The sequence below is a fragment of the Pleurodeles waltl genome, chromosome 11, assembly GCF_031143425.1.
Source record: "Pleurodeles waltl isolate 20211129_DDA chromosome 11, aPleWal1.hap1.20221129, whole genome shotgun sequence".
In the NCBI taxonomy this organism is placed as follows: domain Eukaryota; kingdom Metazoa; phylum Chordata; class Amphibia; order Caudata; family Salamandridae; genus Pleurodeles; species Pleurodeles waltl.
The window spans coordinates 126,865,738-126,885,789 of record NC_090450.1 but is presented as its reverse complement, the minus strand read 5'-3'; the positions used below and the strand labels follow the sequence as shown (position 1 = coordinate 126,885,789).

General features: G+C 45.6%; 1 protein-coding gene across 1 annotated transcript in view; it reads left to right on the top strand.

Annotated features, from left to right (window-relative positions):
• The window catches only part of SMC4 (structural maintenance of chromosomes 4), a 451,201-nt gene that overhangs the window by 341,588 nt on the left and 89,561 nt on the right, over positions 1-20,052 (top strand). Inside the window, exon 21 of the mRNA XM_069213253.1 lies at positions 9,920-10,102. Within this exon, the coding sequence (XP_069069354.1) occupies positions 9,920-10,102 (183 nt within the window). The remainder of the gene's footprint in view (positions 1-9,919; positions 10,103-20,052) is intronic.

Sequence of the window (20,052 nt, the reverse complement as noted above, 5' to 3'; positions counted from 1 at the left end):
GCTGCGCGCTGTCAGTTATTTTCTTTCCGCACCAGCCTACGCGCAAATCCGGAGAAGAGCTACCCCAGTCATTTTTTGACTAACGGCAGCGTTTTGTCGAATTCATTTTTTACACTTTTTTATGCGTTGAGGGATGGTCCTGTAAGACCGGTTTTAAGCCCTGCGAATCCCGTCACCGCATAATGTCGGTGACGGATTCGCACCTCTTGTGCTTCTGGTGTTTGGAGCTAGACCACGACCTGAAATCGTGCTCCAAGTGTCTGGCCATGAACCCGAAGGTTTTGATGGAGTGGTTCCTGAAGGTCATGGCAGCCCAACACTTGACTCTGTGTTGTTCCCATTCGAGAGGAAGGTCAGGAGACAGGTCACGGAGTCACCACCATTCTTCTTCATCCAAGTCATCTGGACATTCAGGTAAGAAGAAGGTGAAATGTTCTTTGACTTCGCCCCGTTGCTTGCGCGACGTGGGAAGAACATCGACGCTCTAGGCCTCAGTCTTCGGAGCCTCAGTCTGAGTCCGCTCCGTGCCTCCCCAAATTTCCGGGAGCTGGGGTTACCCCTACCCAACTAAAGGAGTTCTATGAGGCCATATGCCTCATATTTGGGCAGCCCGAACCATCCTCGGCGCCTTCGTGCCCAGAGGAGTCAGTGAGGGCCCCCTCGGGTTCAGTCGGCGACTTCGGTCCCGACTCCGGAGGGCACCTCTGGATCCGTCCTGGTCAGTCATGCCAACGCGACCTTCCCTGGCGTCAGGTCAGACGCAATGCTCCCGGCACTGATTGGGCCCACAATTGTTGGCGACCCTGTACTCATTCCCAATGACCCAGATCAGGAACAACGATGCTTGGCGCCGATTCAGTTTTCCATGGGCTGATCCTGAACCCTATTATTATGGGTATGGATATGGGGGAGAGACCCTTTAGAAGACCAGCTTGAGCCTGAACTGGACTTAGTACAGGATTTGGGTGATGCCAGTGGGTTGGAAACCTCCTCTGACACTGGCATGTTCTGTCATCATACCGGAGGAGGGAGCATCTTATTCTATGGTGGTGAGAAGGGCACCTGAGGTTTTGAACCTCACTCTTCCTTTTGTGGAGGTCAGGCCTAACCTCGTGATCAAAGTGTTTCAGTCTGGGGCCTCCTACTCTGAACCCCTTCTTCCCTTCAACAAAGCACTTACGGATGTCCTATTGGGGACCTGGTCCAAATCCAGCTCAGGGGCTCCTGTGAATAGGACGATTGCCCGCCATCGACCTGCACTGAATGACCCATATTTCCTTACCCTACGCCTGAGAGCCTTGTCATCCGGACTTCATCCTCTGGCGCATTCCCTACCGCTCCCCTGGACAGGAAATCAAAAAGACTAGCCAACTTAGGGAAGAAGATGTTTTCTTCTGCTAGTCTAGCGCTGTGGCCTGTGAACACTGCATGCTTTTTGGGCCACTATTCCCATGTTCTCTGGGATACGGTTGCGCAAGTGCTGCCCCAAGTTCCAGAAGCGGCCTGCAGCGTTCTCTCCCAAGCCATGACAGATGGGAGAGACGCAACCAAGTTCATGTCCGTTGTGGACTGGATACGACCGACTCACTAGGCACATTGGTTGCATCGACGGTGGCACTGGACGCCACGCCTGGTTGAGGATGTCTGGCTTTTCAGGGGATGTCCAGCAATCTTTGATGGACATGCCCTTTTGATGGCACTCTTCTCTTCGGAGACCAGGTGGACTCAGCGCTCAAGTGCTTTCAGGAATCCCCAGGCTACTACGGCTCAGTCCCTTGGTCTTGCAGCTGCTCCTCACCCCCCTTCCTAGTCCATTGGGACATCCGGGACCAGTTGGTGGCAGAATTCGCCATCATCTTCCCCACTGGGAATCCATTACCACAGACCGGTGGGTTCTACAGATCGTCTGAAGGGGCTACTCCCTCCCCTTAAAGACTTCTCCAGCCATGCCCCATCATTCGCTTACCTGTCGGAGGATCATTTGGCACTTCTCCACGAGAAAGTCAAAGCTCTCCTGGCCAAGGGAGCCATAGAGAGGTTCCTTGCGCCAGAAGTAGGTCATGGTTGTTATTCCCGCTACTTTCTGGTGCCCAAAAAGGACATGGGTCTTCGCCCTATCGTAGATCTCCGCTCTCTCCGCCTCTTCAAGAAGGAGGAGTTCAAGATGTTAACTTTGGCTCAGGTCCTTTCTGCCCTGGAGACTGGATGGTTGCGTTGGACTTGCAGGATGCCTATTTCCTTATTCCCGTCCTGCCGGCCCACAGACATTACCTACGATTTGTGGTAGGTCACAAGCACTTTCTATTCACTGTTCTCCCCTTTAGCCTTACCAGTGCCCTTCTGGTGTTGACTAAAGTGATGGTAGTGGTTGTAGCTCATCTGCACAGGTTAGGGGTCCCAGTCTTCCCCCCCTACCTCGACGACTGGCTGTTGAAGGCGGACACGCCCCCCCCAGAAAGTCATCTCCCACCTACAGACTGTGGGGAACCTCCTGCGTTCGATGTGCATCACTATCAACATGCCAAAGTCACACCTGACTCTTTCTCAGGCGCTCTCTTTCAACCGGAACTGTTCTGGACACAGTGCAGTTTCGGGCTTATCCTCCCAAAAAGTGAGTCCAGGATATTTGGGCTATGACACTGACGTTTCTGCCTCTATCCTAGATTTCGGTGAGAATGAATCGGAGGCTGCTGGGCCTCATGGCCTCCTGCATCCTGCTGGTCCAACATGCCAGATAGCATATGCGGGCTCTGCAGTGGAACCTGAAGTTCCAGTAGGCGCAGCACCAGAGGAATCTCTCCAACATGGTTCAGATCTCGGAGGGAACTGCGAAAGACCTGCAGTGGTGGTTGTCGAATCCAGGTTGGGTAAATGGCAGATCTCTCTCCCTTCCCCAACCAGATCTCACAGTACTGACAGGATGCATCACTCCTGAGATTGGAATGCCACATGGGAGAGGCAGAGATCATAGGCCTCTGGTCTCCAGGAGAGTCCAGGCTCCACATCAACCTTTTGGAGCTCTGGGCGATCCGACTTGCATTGAAAGCATTCCTTCCGTCTCTCAAAAGGGAAAGTGGTGCTGGTGTTCACCGACCACACCAGTGCCAAGTGGTATTGCAACAAGCAGGGCGGAGTGTGGTTGTGACCCTTTGTCTAGAGGCTCTTTGCTTCTGGACATGGCTGGAACCCAGGGCATTTCTCTGGTAGTTCAACATCTGACGGGCCCTCTGAACGCCAGTGCAGATTAACTCAGTCTTAGATGCATAGTCGAATGGCACCTCCATCCGGGGGTGGAGAAATGTCTTTCAGCAGGGAGGAGAGCCTTTGTTAGATCTGTTTGCCTCTGCAGAGAATGCGCAATGTCAGCAGTTTTGTGCCTTGGAATTTCCAGGGCCGCACTCGCTCGGTGACGCTTTTAGTCACTAGTGGAATTCAGTCCTCCTGTACGCCTTCCAGCCAATACCACTTCTGCCCAGAGTTCTGAAGATCATCAGGCAAGACCAGGCCCAAGTAATCTTGGTAGCTCTGGACTGGGCAGGAAGAGTCTGGTATCCCAAGCTCTTGAGCATGGCCGTCGATCCTCTGATCAGACTGCTCCTTCGGGAGGATCTTCTGTTGCAGCAGCAGGGGACAGTTATCTGCCCGGACCTGTCCAGTCTCCGCCTCCTTGCGTGGAGATTGAGTGGCAACAGTTGAGGGCATTTGATCTTCCACCTGAAGTCTGTAGTGTCATCTTGGCAGCCAGGCGTCCCTCCACCGAAACAGTATTCGGCAGTCGATGGAAGAAATTTGCGGCATGGTGTATCATTAAATCTGTTGATCCCCCTCTCTGCACCGCTCTGAGGTTCTCCTCTTTATTCTCTTTTCCAGAAGGGCTCTACTTTGGGCACCCTCAAGGGATATTTGTCTGCCATCTCTGCTTTCTTAAAGCTACCAGACAAACCTTCTCTTTTCAAATCTCCCATTGACGGGAGGTATCTTAAAGGCCTCATTCATAGGTTTCCTCCTGTCCCATTCCTAATGCCCCAGCGGGATTTGGACTTGGTCCTCACATACCTCATGTTCGCCCCTTTCGAGCCACTCCACAACTGTCCTTTACGGTTCTTAACCCTTAAAACCGCTTTCTTGATTGCCATTACCTCTGCTCACCGAGTAAGTGCTCTTCCTTCAAAGCCACCATTCCAGCAGTGCATCCTGACATGGTGGTGCTTTGTACCAGGGCTTCCTTTCTTCCCAAAGTGGAAACGCCTTTTCACGTAGGCAATCTATCACTTTGCTTACTTTTTACACCCCCCCACATCCCTCTCATGAGGAGGAGAGACTCCACCGTCTGGATCCAAAAAGAGCATTGGCATTTTAACTAGATCGTGTCAAAGATTTCTGGGTGGACGATCAACACTTTGTGTGATATGTAGGTGCGAGAAAGGTGGTGCAGATGAGGACCATCTCATGATGGTAAGTCCTCTGCATCAAGATGTGCTACGCTTTGGGGAAAAAGCAACCCCCTGAGGGTTTGTGTGCTCATTCTACCAGAGCTGCTACCACAGCGTTAGCACGTGGAGTTCCAGTCCTGAATATCTGTCAGGCCGCAACATGGGCATCCTTACATACGTTCACCAAGCACTTCTGACTGGTGAGTCGGATCTGAAGTGACTGCTCTTTTGTCAGTTCGGTCCTGCAGGATTTTTTGGTGTGATCTTAGTTCGCTGCCCACTATGGGGGATGGTATTGCATGGGTATCTATTCAAAGGTAAGGAAGCTGCACTAGAAGTCTCTATCAGATGTACAAGTTACTTACCTTCAGTAACGATATATCTGGTAGAAACATATTCTAGTTGCAGATTCTTTACCAACCCACCCATCTTTCCTGCACTGCAAACTGATTTCTAAGGACAGGTACTTCCCTTGGCGCACCATTCTCAGTGTTCTTCTTGGCTCTGCACTACTGGCGTGGAAAGTCGTGAAAAGAAAGTGACGTCAGTGCGCCGGGGTTGTGCCTATATATGACTGTGATATCATCCCGGCGACCACGATGCCCGTGGTGTCGACAGACGCCACCTAATGGCGCGCCGGGGGTACTGCTCAAAGAGAACTTTTCCGGAACCAGTCTCACTCCTGGGAAATTCAAAGGTAAGGAATCTGCAGTTAGAATGTCTCTACCAGATATAGCATTACCGAAGGTAAGTAACTTGTACTTTTCAAACTTAAAAACTAAAAAAATTACTTCACAAAAAGATGTATTTTTAATTTGTGATTTCAGAGACCTCAGACTCCCTATCTCTAGTTTCCCCCAGTGGAAAACTGCACTTAAAAGATAATTCAATGCAATCCCCATGTTACCCTATGGAGGAGAGAGGCCTTGCAGTAGTGAAAACCCAATTTAGTAGTATTTCACAAACAAAATATAAAACACACTAGTACATGTCATACCTTTTAAATACACTACCCTGCCTCTGGGTGTGCCTGGGGCCTACCTTAGGGGTGACTTACATGTAGTAAAAGGGGCGGTTTGAGACTGGCAAGTGGGTGCACTTGCCAGGACAAACTGGCAGTTTAAAACTGTATATAGACACTGCAGTGGCAGATCTGAGGCAGGTTTGCAGGGCTACTCATGTGGGTGGCACAGTTAGTGCTGCAGGCCCACTAATAGCGTTTGATTTACAGGCCCTGGGTGCACATAGTGCACCTTACTAGGGACTTACCAGTATATTATATATGCCAATCATGGATAAACCAATCACCAATTCAATTTAGACAGAGCACTTGCATTGGTCAGCAGTGGTAAAGTGCCCAGAGTCCTAAAAACAGATCAGAAAAAATAGGAAGAAGAAGGTAAAATGTTTGTGAATAATCCTGCAAAAATTACCATTTCTAAGACAAACCATTCTGTTAAATACTGATTTTCCAGTACCCATCCAGTGCAGGTGAAATACTGTCTGGAAGCAACAGTACAAGGAGATGTAGTAGTGGCGCTTCTTAATGTAGTTCACCAAGGCAAATGCAGACTTATTTAACCTCCATCCACTCTAATACTTGTATATTATCTTGCTCTAGTGCTTGCCATTATTCAAGTGTGTGAATCTATGAAAGAGTCCGTGCTGAAGAAGAAAAAGGTTACTTACCTGTAATTACAGTTCTCCAACGTTGGTATCTTACAAAGATTCACATGCGGGCCAAGAGGTTCACCTACCTTTGAGACTCATTAACAGTAGTAATGTGAAATCTGATTTAAGGATGGACTATAAAGGAGTGGTGTCCCCTTTGCTCTCATATTGGTTAACATGTAATTCCTTATCTGTGAGGTGAGTAGGCTACCTAATTGGCAGTGCCTACAGCATCATGGGGCTATGATTAACATTATACTGCTATTTTATTGTTAAAGAGAGACTTATCTCTATGACTGATGATTTAGTATGTGAATCTTTGAAAGATACCAAAGCTGGTGAGCTGTTGTTACTGGTAAGTAACAGTTATCCTTATATTCATGAATGAATGAAAACAGTACTTCTAAAGCACACTGTCACTCTGAGCATCCTGGTGCTAACCCAAACACCAATCCTCAATCAGCAGTTGCAAGATAAATCGATAAAAAAGCACCTGAAATAGAACCGAAATACACCCCTGCGGAGTATTTTAAATTAGGCAACAACAGTTTATCAGGGACAGAGAAAAAACAAGTTTTCAAGCCCTTCTTAATAGTGGCTTTTGAAGAGAACCAGCAAGTTGGTTTCAGGCCTTAGATCCCACCTAGAGGTTATAAGTGCAAATGTTACTGTTTTCCTGTATGTCAAAGAAAGTTTAAAAAACAAAAAAGTTTCGATAATGAAAATATACATACCCAAAACTGATTTGACGTGGGGCCGAAAGGACAAAACATTATCAAATTTTAATCCTATATTTCTGGCCGTCCGTGCCAGAGGTGGAGGCACAAAGTAAGGCCATCAAAGTTTAGGCAAGAACAAATTGTGCTTCCCAAACAAAAGTATTTCTTTTGTCTGCATTGCATTTCAGTGATTGCTTTCTATGCAGCTGATAATATTGGTGAAACAATTCCTGAAATGTTTGTTCCGACTCAAAGAATTTTTGGCCAAGGACAAAATCAATTGAGTATCATCTACATAGAACGTAATCTAAATACCAAAGGAGCTAATGCGATATAAAAATGGGGCCAGATAAACATTAAAGCGGGGACTAAGTGACGAGCCCCGTCAAATACCATATATAATAATTTCTCTTCCGTTGAAAATCACCCAGTTAAAACCAGTTATCTCCTCTCTGCAAGGAAAAACTTTAACCAGGACCTAGTAATGCCAATTTGAGGACAGTGTTATGGCGACTATCCAGCGTCATCTTTGTTTTAGACACCTCAATCAGGGCTAGTTCCATACTGTGTCTGGGCCTGAAACCAGATTGGAAAGGGTGCAAAGACTTAGTTTCTCAAGAAAGTCATTAATTGTTCCTTTACCAACTTTTCCAACATTTTAGTGAGAGTGGATAATAACAAGTAGGCCAGAATAGAGGGATCTGCTGAAGGTTTTTTGTTTTTTTAATTTTTTTAAGAGATTTAACTGTTGCCACATTCCAAGACTCTGGAACCTGTGCTAGAGAATGTGAGGTGTTCAGTATGTGATTAATTTAGAGATTCACAATTTCAATAGCCCTTAGAAGGATGACCCGTGGACAAGTCTCAAGAGGAGTGCCAGATATACATGAGAATAGTAAGTTCTGATTGCAATAAGGAGGTAGACTTTAAAAGAGACGAAGAGGAATTTGGGGACAAGACCGCTTGTGAAGAACCTTAAACAGTCCAACTCTAGGCCGTTATCCAGAAAGCCCTTTGAATCCTTTCAATTTTTTCTTTGACAAAATTGGCCTGGCACAGAGATTGTGAAGGTAAAATATATCTTGCCGAGTTTTTAGGCTGTAAAAAGGACTTGAAAATTTGAAACATTTTTAGTCATAGTTGGCAAGCTACTCTTATCGTGTATAACAAGTCTTTTTTTGCATTCCTTGTCAGGTTATGACAGCTTTTCAGGGTGGTTTTAAGTCTTGTTAGGTCTTCAGATTTGTAAACAGTTTACCACTTTAGTTCTAAGAGCTTACAGAAAAGCTTTTCCTTAACTGACGAAGGCATAAACCAAGGTACAGTGGGGACAGAAAGGCTTCTGCCTGGGTGAACTTAAGGAGCTAGATTATCTAAGGCATCTATTATCCAATAAATAAATGCTTCTAGATCATTGGGGAAACTCTCAGATAAAAGATGGAGAAATAGCATTTAACTGGCTAACCAATTTAGAGTATGTTATCTTTCCCTCCTTACAACCAAGTGAGCAAAAGGGCAGAATCTGTCAGGTGGGAAGCTGAGTGTCTGCATTTAAATTAAAAAGATCCGACCATGCCTGAGCTTCCAGCTCCCTTATTTATTGACAAGACATTGCTACAAACCAAGTCCTAAGTTTGACCAGCAAAATGAGTAGGGCTCACTGCTAATTGAGGAGAATCCAAAACCACTAAACTGTCACACAGGCTTTCTGTGTCAGTTTGAAGTGTCTTCAAAATGACAGTCACCTAATAGGTTGAATTGAGAGTACTGCAAAATATAGGGAGAGAGAACATCTCCCAAAGAGCCCAGGAAAATAGAGCAAGAGCCAGGTGTGTGGTAAACTAAAGTACCTGCAAAGGGGCATGATTACCTTACTTAAAAAAAAAAAAAGCTTTTAGCTCCTCTTAAATTCTCAACATCAAATGAACAATTCTGGAAGGTTTCATGAGATTATAGCCAGTCCTCCACCTCTGCTCTCAGATCTTTCACATATTGCTGTTAAGCTACCTTCAGATTACAGTCTTATATCAGGTTTAGACCAGGTCTTGAGACAAGGCTACCTATTAAAGTCAAGATGGCAGTCATAAAGGACTGAAAATTCCTTGAGAATTTTTGGGGTGAGAACACGCACTTTACCAGAGACTTTGGAGAACAAAGCCAGTCCTTCTGAGCTGCTCATTTATCAGATGAAAATCCTCTTGCAGTGAGTGCAGCATAGGTACTATCAATTAGCAGCAGATCAACGGCATTGCCACAAAACACAAATTTCCGAAGAAATTTTTACTATGGCACTTTTCCTTCTTCTCATATTTCTACCTAATAGTCGGTTAATAAGCTATTGCCCTAAAGAAAGATGTTTTCTTCAAGCAGCAATACACTGTTTTGTAAGATCATATTGATGCTAATTCTGTTTCTCAATTGAATGGGCTATATATGTTAAAAAATGTGAGCTATCTTACCAGGCTGAAAACTGAGAGGCGTGAAATAATTATTTGCTTGCTTTGTCGAATCTGTGATCGTGCTGGTAAAAGAAATCTCAAAACATGTCCTACCATTCGCACTGTTATTACCTCAGTGAGTTCTGTAGGCAAAAAAGGCAGTGAGGGGAGCTAACCATATTCATATGGAACAAAATATGTTAAAAGGGTATTGTGGAATACTGGTGGGGAACAGTGCTAGGAACTCTGGTGACCTATTTGGGTATTGGCTGCCTTTTAGTGTCTGGAAATAGGTGATTGAAGGGCTCACAATTCCATACTTAAGGAACTTTCCCAGGGTGACACACCGCACCAGGCTTGTTTGCTGCACTAAATGTTCAGAGGCACTGTCCCTAAAAAGAAGCAATTCACCCAAAAATGACAGGTGCATTTCTAACTTAATGCTTTGTGTCACTAATAAAGCTAACAAATTTGTCAGTTGTGCACTTTTAAAGTATCACTGGATTAAGAATGTGCTCACAGGTGCAGTTAACTGTTTGCAGGGTCAACATTTGTGCTATGATCTCAAATTGCTGCAATCTTTCACAAAACCTGTGGTTGTTACTGTCCTTTGCCTTCTCACAGCAAATAAAAGTTAATTTTTTACAATTCTTTCTAGATGTCAAAAATATCACTGCATCAAATAGAAGATCAACCAGCAGAAGAGCTTGCAATGCTTACTCAGGAGGAGCTTGCAGCCATACATGATCCTGATGTGGTTAACAATCAAATTGCTCTTTTGGAAGCAAAATGTATTGAAATGAAACCCAATCTTGGTGCAATTGCAGAGTACAAAAAGAAGGTAGGTGTCCTTTCTTCTGCTATGTGAACTGCTCACAAATATTAGGTCATTATAACCCAGACTTTACTGTTGATGGCCAATGAGACTGATCAAGTTTAAGATAGTTTTTTATTTGTTCATGCATCATAGAATTCTTACTGATGGTCATAAATGTAGAATAGTCCAGGTAACACACACACAGATAATTTGTTTTTTACCGAAAAACAAAGTTTAAATTGATGTTATAGTTAGGCATGTAATATAAAAATTTCAATTTAAAACTAAAACCACTGAAATTCAGTATAGTTAACTGGGCTGATATACCTTGCACCTCCCTTCCCCCAAGCACTGCTTTTGACTACGACATCACTCGTGACATGGTAGATTACATAATTGCGGCCAAACATTCCCACCCCCAAAAAGACGCCCACCTAATTTTTTTAGGTTGAGCATAAGCGTTCAACTTGGTGTATACTTAGGTATAGTTATACTGTGGGTTAAAGTGATTTAATTTGTTGGTTGCCAAGTCCTTTAAAAATTCTTGCTCGCTAGTGGCCAGTACTGCCTTTTTTTCTCCCTCCTTTCTCTGTTTCAGAGACCAACAACTGTATTTTTCCACTTTGGTTTCTTTATCTGTTGCTGTGACTGACTATTTTTTTTTTTTTTTACATTTTTTTGGTGGTGCTCTTTCACTGTGGGTGTTTGAGGCTGGTAGTTACCTGCGTTTTATTGCAGCATTTCGTTCCTCCCATATCGCTGACATTTGTTTAGGCTTTATTCTAGTGCTGTTCCATTTACCCATCCCTAAAAATAAGCTTATTTTACTAAACAAACACCATATGTCTTTGCATCGCAGGTAGTCTTTATCCTGGGCCACTCCTTGCCAGCACACAGGGCATTGCGTATCTCCTTGATTGGGGCCATAAATCTTCTCAAGCTGCTCTGTTAACTTCATTAGAGCTTTGTTAAAATGCGAGGCTAAAATGCTTGCAAGATGTTTCATTTTGTTAATATACAAATACTGTCCTTGGCCCGAAGGGTGAAGTCCCCTTTCTGTTCACATTTGTGGCAAGAAAAGCCCAGTTAGGAATTTACAACGCTAATTGCTCTAACTCGTTAAGGCATACGCTTGCAATAAAGCATTAATCCCACAACCTTGCCATTAAGACCGTCTGGCTTTGTCATCTCTACATTTACAAATTGATAATTTTACTTTCCCTATTGAAAAGGCAGGAACTTTATAAGCACGCAAACTAAATTTACCAACCACATCACTCAGTAAAAATGGCATAAGATAAAGGTGGAGACCAAAATGAATCTACAGTCTCTGAGCAGGACACGCAAAGGGGCAGTTCCCATCAGGCCTCGCATCCTACTTTCTGTGAGGTTTTGACAGCTGCACAAACATGACACTCCTCATGTCACAGGAGCTTACATAACGACCAGGTAGTACTGTGGTCCAAGTCTAGGAATTCTTTATTTCCATAGTACCCAGTATCTGAAATATTCTCAGTCGGGAGCGCTGACTGCATGAACGTGAGCAGGGCATGCACCCGACATGATTCTGGAAGGGAGAAGCACTGATGCCATGCGCTACCCTGGGCAGGTCAGCCAAGCTTTAATCATTTGAGTTGTCACTTGAACGTGCTTGGACACTGCGCCTGGCCGTCACAGTCAGCACTGCCATATTTATGGGCAGATTAAATTCTTAATAGCATGTTATAATGACAAGCAACCCTCCCCCATTTGCTAATGGTATAATCCATTAGCACCCTTTACATGGCTCTGATAGCACTGGGGTTTCAGCTGGTAGTAACTGTATTGAGCTCTTGTAACACTTCACGATAGCAGGTCTTTGCTAGGAAACACAAGCCAGATAACACCAATTAATGGGGCAAAAAAAAGTCCAGTTCTACATTTACAATGCCAATTGCTCCAACTCCAGTAACTGTGAGACCTATTGCATTGAAACTGCTTGTTTTTTCTTTTGGCTCATGCTGACTGGTTCTCGGCACACTTTAGGCTTATGAACCCCCTCTTTTAGGTTTTTTTTTTAATTCAGAAAAGTATTTTCAGAGCTTTTTTTGACATTACTTAAACTATAACGGCTTCCTTGTACTTTTAACTCTCTGGGAAATTTTGCTTTCATTTTTTCATTAAGTATTCCTTCTTTGGGAGAAAGAAGGCTGCTTCTGACCTACATGTCCTATATGTGCTCTGCTTACCACCATCACACACAGTGCCTTTTTAGTTTTGTTCGGGAAAAAAATATGTAAAGAGCTTTCAAAAACAGAAGGATTTCACAAGAGGGATTTTGGAAGAACTCAGAACTGTGGAACAAAGGAAAAAAGCAGAGAAACATGGTGGCTCATTTTCTACTGCACTGGCGTTTTTCCATGAAATGGACCCCATAGAGGGAGCTCTAAGGAGAACAAATGCCGAGAACACCCTCCTCGCCACTCCAAACATTCCCACTGTTCACTAGAGCAATGTTTGAAATAGAAGCCTTTAGCACAGACATGCTCACCGTCAAAGGGTTAAACAGCAACACTAACCACACAGGTACAAATCTATATCAGTAGTTCTGTCGTACCACTGTCATCGATTACCACACCGGTGGCTGAACAAGTTACATCATCAGCTCATCACAGACGTTGGCACATTCAGCGGCGACTACTCCTTGACACCAGGGCCGTCTACGGCACCCTTCTATCTCTGCACCGAGAATGTCACTCTCACCGGAACCAACTCTTAAGTTCAGTGTAGAGACATTGGACATTGACACTTGCCTGCATTTGTTCACTCTGTCTTCGGTTCTGATGCAGTCATGCCCATGAAAGATCCATTTCCTGCAAAGATTGATCGTTCTGCAGAATATCCTCTGGCAGAACCTCTCCAACCTTTGGATTGACCACCAATTTTTGATTCTTCTGTTCCACAGACCTCACTCCCCAAGCACCAACAACACCATTGCGCAAGGAACATCAGTACCATTGGTTCGGAGAATTCCACAGCCCACCACACTTCATGAGCCTTGTACACCTGACTGATGTAAACATAGAAAAATCACGGTCCACTTCTCTGCGCATGTTTAAGTATAACACCTCTGTTCTCTTCCAGGGGATCCTCATCAATAGTCATAAACATTGAATATTCCCGCCCTTGTGCGGGGACCCCGGAGCATACATATATAAAATACATACATATTATCATGTGTAAAACAGCAATGCAGGCTATAATCATAAATTGGCTAAAATGCTTTATTTCTATGCAAGTTTTTTTTTTTTGTATTTTTTTTTTTTTTATATTATAAAATCACAATAGATCATAAATATCTACCTAAGCCCCAAAAACTGGACTTAGGGAAGTAAACAGCAGTAAATATCAGAGAAAAATAGAAAAAACCACATTGAAAAACAATGAAGCATTCTTAGCCAATAGGCTGCATGCAGGTTAACACAGGAGAACCATAAAAACTTTGGCACCGTGCCTTTAAGACCCTGAGCACCTCCAGTATCCCACCATGCCTCAGGGGTGAAGGGAAGGTGACCGTTGGTTCACAGTTAGGTCAGTTCTTTTTTCCGGCTTCTTCTGAGAGGATCCTGGAGCATTGAGCTCTCAGTTTTTCTGAGTTTTTTCTTCAGAAAAATTCCTAAAAATAGTGTTTTTCCTGTTTACTCGACAGATAACATCTTTTGTCTGAGTTTGGCAGTCTTTTCTGACCGAAAATGCCATCTCTTTTTGTAAAATGTCCTTCTTGTGGGAAGAAGAAAGCCCAGTCAGACCCACACTCTGTGTATTGTCTGCCTGCCACAGAGTCACTGTCCTGACACCTGCAAGTATTGTAAGATGTCGAGGAGGACTCAAGGACAGAGAGAAAATCAGGCTACATGGGCTTCAGGAGAGGAAAAAGTCAACATCCTCTTCACTTCCCAGACCTACAACAGAAGGAATGGCCAGATCGACGTCGACAGGTAGGATTGTGCCTGTTTGTTCTCCATCGACGTCATCGGCGCCACCGTCTCACCGGCATAAGTCGACGGTGACCAGACCGACGTCGAGGGACAAAGCGTCGAAGCATGGACAGCACAGGGGTACATCTCTGTCGACGGCAGGCCGCCGTTCGGCGTCGAGCCATCTCCGGCGCTCCCGTTCGCCGTCGAGAACATCTCGCCCCTTGGCGTCGAAGGACACGATGCCAAAAACACCACGACGGCATGAACATCCGCCGTCGACCACTCGCCACTCAACGTCGAGACACACGACGGCGAGTAGGTCCAGGTCCCGCGATCGGCGTCAAGACATTCAACGTCAAGGCCTTCGACGTCGAGAACAGACCAGCCATCGCAACTTTCGACGTCGAGGATACAATCGACGTCGACACAACCTTCAGCTGTGTCACAGGCAGTAGAGCCAGCGGAAAAAGCTCCCTCACCGGTGGTCTCTATACGGAGTGCATCATCCCATTCTAGAGCGGGCTCATCGGGGCATGTTTCTCCCATCACTCTATCACCTAGATGGTTAGAGAGCCTGAATAGACCGGCAGCATCCCCGGATTCCCAATACTCTAGGATGTATTCTCCTACTGCCTCATTGCCTAGAACGCCATCGCCTACAGCTAGAGCAGGACGGGCTCGTTCTGCTTCTCGTCAGCCGACCACAAGACCTGCACACTCTGCTACAGCTTCTCGTAGCAGGTCTCGTTCCCGAAGGAGAACCAGGTCGCGAACACCACACAGAAGATCACCTTCTTGGTCTTCTTCAGGATCGTCTGTTGGGCGCTACTCCCCCACACTGACAGATTCTCCACCTGCTAGGATCTCACCGGTGGATGATATCACCACTTTTAATGAGGTTCTTTTAAGGGGAGCGCAGAAACTAAATATTGAGGTACCGGAGCCGGCCACCTCATCCTCAGTTATCTTTGAGACCCTACAACACAGATCAGTCTCGAGAAAACTGCTGCCACTAGTACCGGGTTTGCTGCAACCTACTATGGACACCTTTCTGACTCCAGCCACTCAAGTCTGCCCCGGCTAGGATTCAAAAGAAGTACAAAGCTCCGGAGCAAGATCCTTTATTCCTGCGGAAGGATCCGCCACCGGACTCTTATTTTAGCCGCAGCCAGAAAAACACACTCTGTGGCATCATCTTCCACAGTCCCCCCGGATAAGGAGAGCAGACACCTAGACTCCCTGGGGAGAAAGATGTGCGGTACGGCGGCATCTGCTATGAAGGTCTCCAGCGCCTCAGCACTTCTGGGCAGATATGACCGCTCTCTGTGGGACTCACTCCACAGATTTACAGAAAAGTTGCCCAGGGAAGATAGACAGGACTTCCAAGAAATCTTGCAGGAAGGGGGCCTAGTATCTAACCAGGTCATCAGCGCGGCGGCGGACGGGGCAGATTTGGCTGCGCATGGGTATGCGCACGGAATCTGCGCTAGGAGGTCTTCCTGGCTACGGGTCACGAGTCTGAAACAGGAAGCACAGCAACGCATTTTAAACCTTCCATTCAGCGGGAATTCGTTGTTCGGTACCCACGCGGATGAAGAGATGGCCCGAATGAAAACGGAGGTGGACACTATGAGGGCAGTGGGTCTGGAACGTAAGAAAGACTTCAGGCGGAGGTACAGGCCGTACGACAGACGACCATTCCAGCAGAGGGTTCAAACCCCTCACTGGTCTCAGAGGCCACGACAGGGACGTCCCCTGTTTCAGGCACGTAGACCCACAAGAGACCGAGGGGCAAGTAGACCTCAACAGTCTACAGCAAAGACACCAACAAAGCAATGAAGCATTGCTTCCCTCAACACTGTGCTCCACTCCGGTGGGGGGAAGTATTACGCATCATCTTCACGAGTGGCACTCCATCACAAGAGACAAATGGGTGCTCAATATTGTCGAACATGGCTATTCTCTCCTTTTCAAAAAACCTCCGCCACACTTGCCGCCAGCAAGATGTTTTCCTTCTCATCTCAGCCTGCTACGCAAGGAAGTTCTTGCACTCCTACAAAAGAAAGCGGTAGAAAAGGTTCCTCCGGCACAAAAAGGAAAAGGGGTGTACTCCCGTTACTTTCTGGTGGTGAAAAAAGGTCAACAGGGCATCTTCAGGCCAATTCTGGACCTACGGCTCCTGAACAAATACATAAGAAAACAGAAGTTCAGGATGCTAGCCCTTCACCAGATTGTTCCGCAACTGCATCAGGGAGACTGGATGTGCTCCATCGACCTACAGGATGCATATTTTCACATCCCAATAGCATCCAAACATCGGAAATTCTTACGTTTCCAGATAGCGTCACAGCACTACCAATTCAGAGTCCTACCATTCGGCCTGAAGTCTGCACCCCGAGTCTTTTAAAAATGTGTAGCAGTGGTAGCGGCACATCTTCGAAGGCAAAAAATATTCGTCTACCCCTACCTGGACGACTGGCTATTGAAGGCTTCCTCTCCGGATCAGGCGAGAAAACATCGAGACATTGTACTAAGAACTTTCGAGTCTCTAGGTCTTCAAATCAACCACAACAAGTCAACCTTGATTCCAACACAAAACCTCCACTACCTGGGAGCTATACTAAACCAGAGCTCCAAAGAGTGTATCCTTCGGAGGAACGACTTTTATCAATCCACAGGAAGTGTCAACAACTATTAACAGCCGATGCACCTACTGCTCGTCAGGTGACATCGCTTCGGGGCTCCATGGCTTCATGCATCTTCATAGTCCCGAATGCCAGGCTACACATGAGGCCCCTTCAGGAGGCATTAGAGAACAACTGGAGCCAAAAGACTGGTCGCTGGGAGGACAGAGTACGACTACCAACAGCGGCTTTTCAATCACTACAGTGGTGGATGCACAGACCTCACCTGTCGATAGGTTCTCCGTTTCACCAGACAATTCCAGCCGACACTCTGGTAACGGATGCGTCTCTTCAGGGTTGGGGTGCTCATCTGGGTTCCTTCCAAGCTCAGGGTCTGTGGTCCGACAAGGAAAAGAACTATCACATAAATCTACTGGAGCTCAGAGCGGTCCATCTGGCTCTCAAATCTTTCTCTCCATTGGTTCAGGGGAAATCACTCCTAATTCAGACAGACAATACAACCACAATGTATTACCTGAACAAACGGGGGAACGAGATCACTACCTCTGTCTCAAGAGTCCCAAACGATATGGCATTGGCTCCTGGCCAGGGGAATGTCTATCACAGCGGTACACCTGCCAGGTCAGCAAAACGTAGAGGCAGATTTCCTGAGCAGACATCTAGAAGACGCGCACGACTGGGTCCTACACGACGAAGTCGTCGAGGACATCTTCGGTCAATGGGGTCGACCCCAGTTGGATCTCTTTGCAGACGAAGCAAACAAGAAATGCCCAGACTTCGCATCCAGGTTCTGCCGTCCGGGATCTCAAGGGAATGCCCTGTTGATCAACTGGTCAGGGATATTTCTCTACGCCTTTCCACCGATTCCCCTCATACCGGCAGTAATCAACAAATTTTACAACTCCAGAACCAGAATGATTCTGATAGCACCACAATGGCCCCGCCAATTCTGGTACACGGATCTACTCAACTTATCGGAAAAACCTCACAGGAGGTTGCCGTGCAGACCGGATCTCCTGAGCAGAATGGAAGGCAGAATCCTACATCCCAACCTTCCCTCTCTGAGCTTGACAGCATGGCTCCTGAATTCCTACAGTATGGGCACCTAGGGCTCTCACAGGAGTGCATGAACATCTTGAAAGAGTCAAAACGACCTTCCACGAGGCGTTCTTACGCTTTTAAGTGGAAGAGATTTTACATCTGGTGCTCTCAACAAGGTATAAATCCCATACGAGCTCAGGAGGATGTCATACTGTCCTATTTGCTTCATCTGGCGAAGTCTGGTCTGCAGGTATCTTCTATTAAGGTTAATTTGTCTGCAATTACAGCGTATCGTAAGTCGCCTTCTCAGGAATCCTTCTTTACGATACCTGTAGTCAAGGATTTCTTAGAAGGCTTGAAAAAGGTTTTTCCTCCCATTCGGAGACCTTCTCCTCCATGGGAACTGAATGTAGTCCTGTCAAAACTTATGGGCCCTCCCTTTGAACCTATCCACAAGGCCTCTTTACAGCACCTTACGTGGAAGACGGCTTTTTTGGTGGCCATTACTTCGGCGAGGAGGGTCAGCGAAATTCAGGCTCTGTCTTGCAGAGAACCGTACACGGTTTTTCACGATAATAGAGTGGTTCTGCGAACTCACCCATCTTTCCTTCCGAAGGTGGTGTCAGAATTACATATCAGTCAGACTATATCTTTACCGACTTTCTTTCCCAATCCGGAGACTCCGGCTGAGAAAGCATTGCATTCTTTAGACTTAATAAGAGTGCTGAAATTCTATTTGGACAAAACAAAACCGATTAGACATTCTAACCATTTGTTTCTGAATTATGGTCATTTAAGAACAGGAGAGGCAGCGTCTAAACGAACGATATCAAGATGGATTGTGTCTTGTATTGTTAACACTTACCAACTGGCTAATAAGCAATTACTGGCTAGGCCAAAAGCGCATTCCACAAGGGGAAAAGCGGCTACTGCTGCCCTCCTTAACAATGTACCAATTTCCGAGATTTGTAAGGCTGCTACATGGAAGTCTGTGCATACCTTTACTAAGCATTACTGTTTAGACTCGGATGCAAGAGCGGATGCCCAGGTGGGGCAGGCCTCTCTTAGAAATCTATTTGCATGAATATGCATTCTTTCCTGCACTTCTTTCGGACAGTCCGCAGAGTTTAGGGATGGGCTTGCTAATCTATTCAATGTTTATGACTATTGATGAGGATCCCCTGGAAGAGAAGGATTAGTTACTTACCTGTAAATCCTAGTTCTCTTCCAGGGGTATCCTCATCAAAGTCATAAACAACCCACCCTCCTCCCCGGACTCAAGTCTCCTAGAAGTGCAGGACAGATTATCTTTCTGATCAGTTACACAGATTGTCACCGTAAAAAAGTACTGACCTAACTGTGAACCAACTGTCACCTTCCCTTCACCCCTGAGGCATGGTGGGATACTGGAGGTGCTCAGGGTCTTAAAGGCACGGTGCCAAAGTTTTTATGGTTCTCCTGTGTTAACCTGCATGCAGCCTATTGGCTAAGAATGCTTCATTGTTTTTCAATGTGGTTTTTTCTATTTTTCTCTGATATTTACTGCTGTTTACTTCCCTAAGTCCAGTTTTTGGGGCTTAGGTAGATATTTATGATCTATTGTGATTTTATAATATTAAAAAAAAAAAAAAAAAAAAACTTGCATAGAAATAAAGCATTTTAGCCTATTTATGATTATAGCCTGCATTGCTGTTTTACACATGATAATATGTATGTATTTTATATATGTATGCTCCGGGGTCCCCGCACAAGGGCGGGAATATTCAATGTTTATGACTTTGATGAGGATACCCCTGGAAGAGAACTAGGATTTACAGGTAAGTAACTAATCCATACCCTCCTACATCCCATCATCATCTCCAGCATCTCCACTACGAGGTTCACCAGCTTATGACATCTTTCAGGATGTCATTATCAGAGACGCAGCAAAACTTTAGATAGAGGTCCCTCAGGCCACAGTTTGTCATTATGAAGACATTAAAATCAAGCCTTGTTATGACCTCGGTTCTTCCCTTAGTACCAGTCTTTACTGAACTGGCAGAGGAAAAATTCCTAATGCCAGCCTTCAACTAAAATCTGTGACACTGTAAATTCTTAGAAATAGAAGCCTGTAGAGCTAGGTCCAGTGTTTAGTCAACAATAACCAAATCTGTTCTCTGAACTAGTTTCTGCAGTTCGTATTTTGAAAAAAAGAATCCTGAAGGAGTGGAAAGGTGGACGCGGTGGCCAGAAGTCTGCAGCTTTGCTGCCCCGACCCTTAAAACAGCTAGTGACCGCACTTCTTGGTAGATATGATTGCGCTGTGTGGGAATCCTTACATATCTTTGCT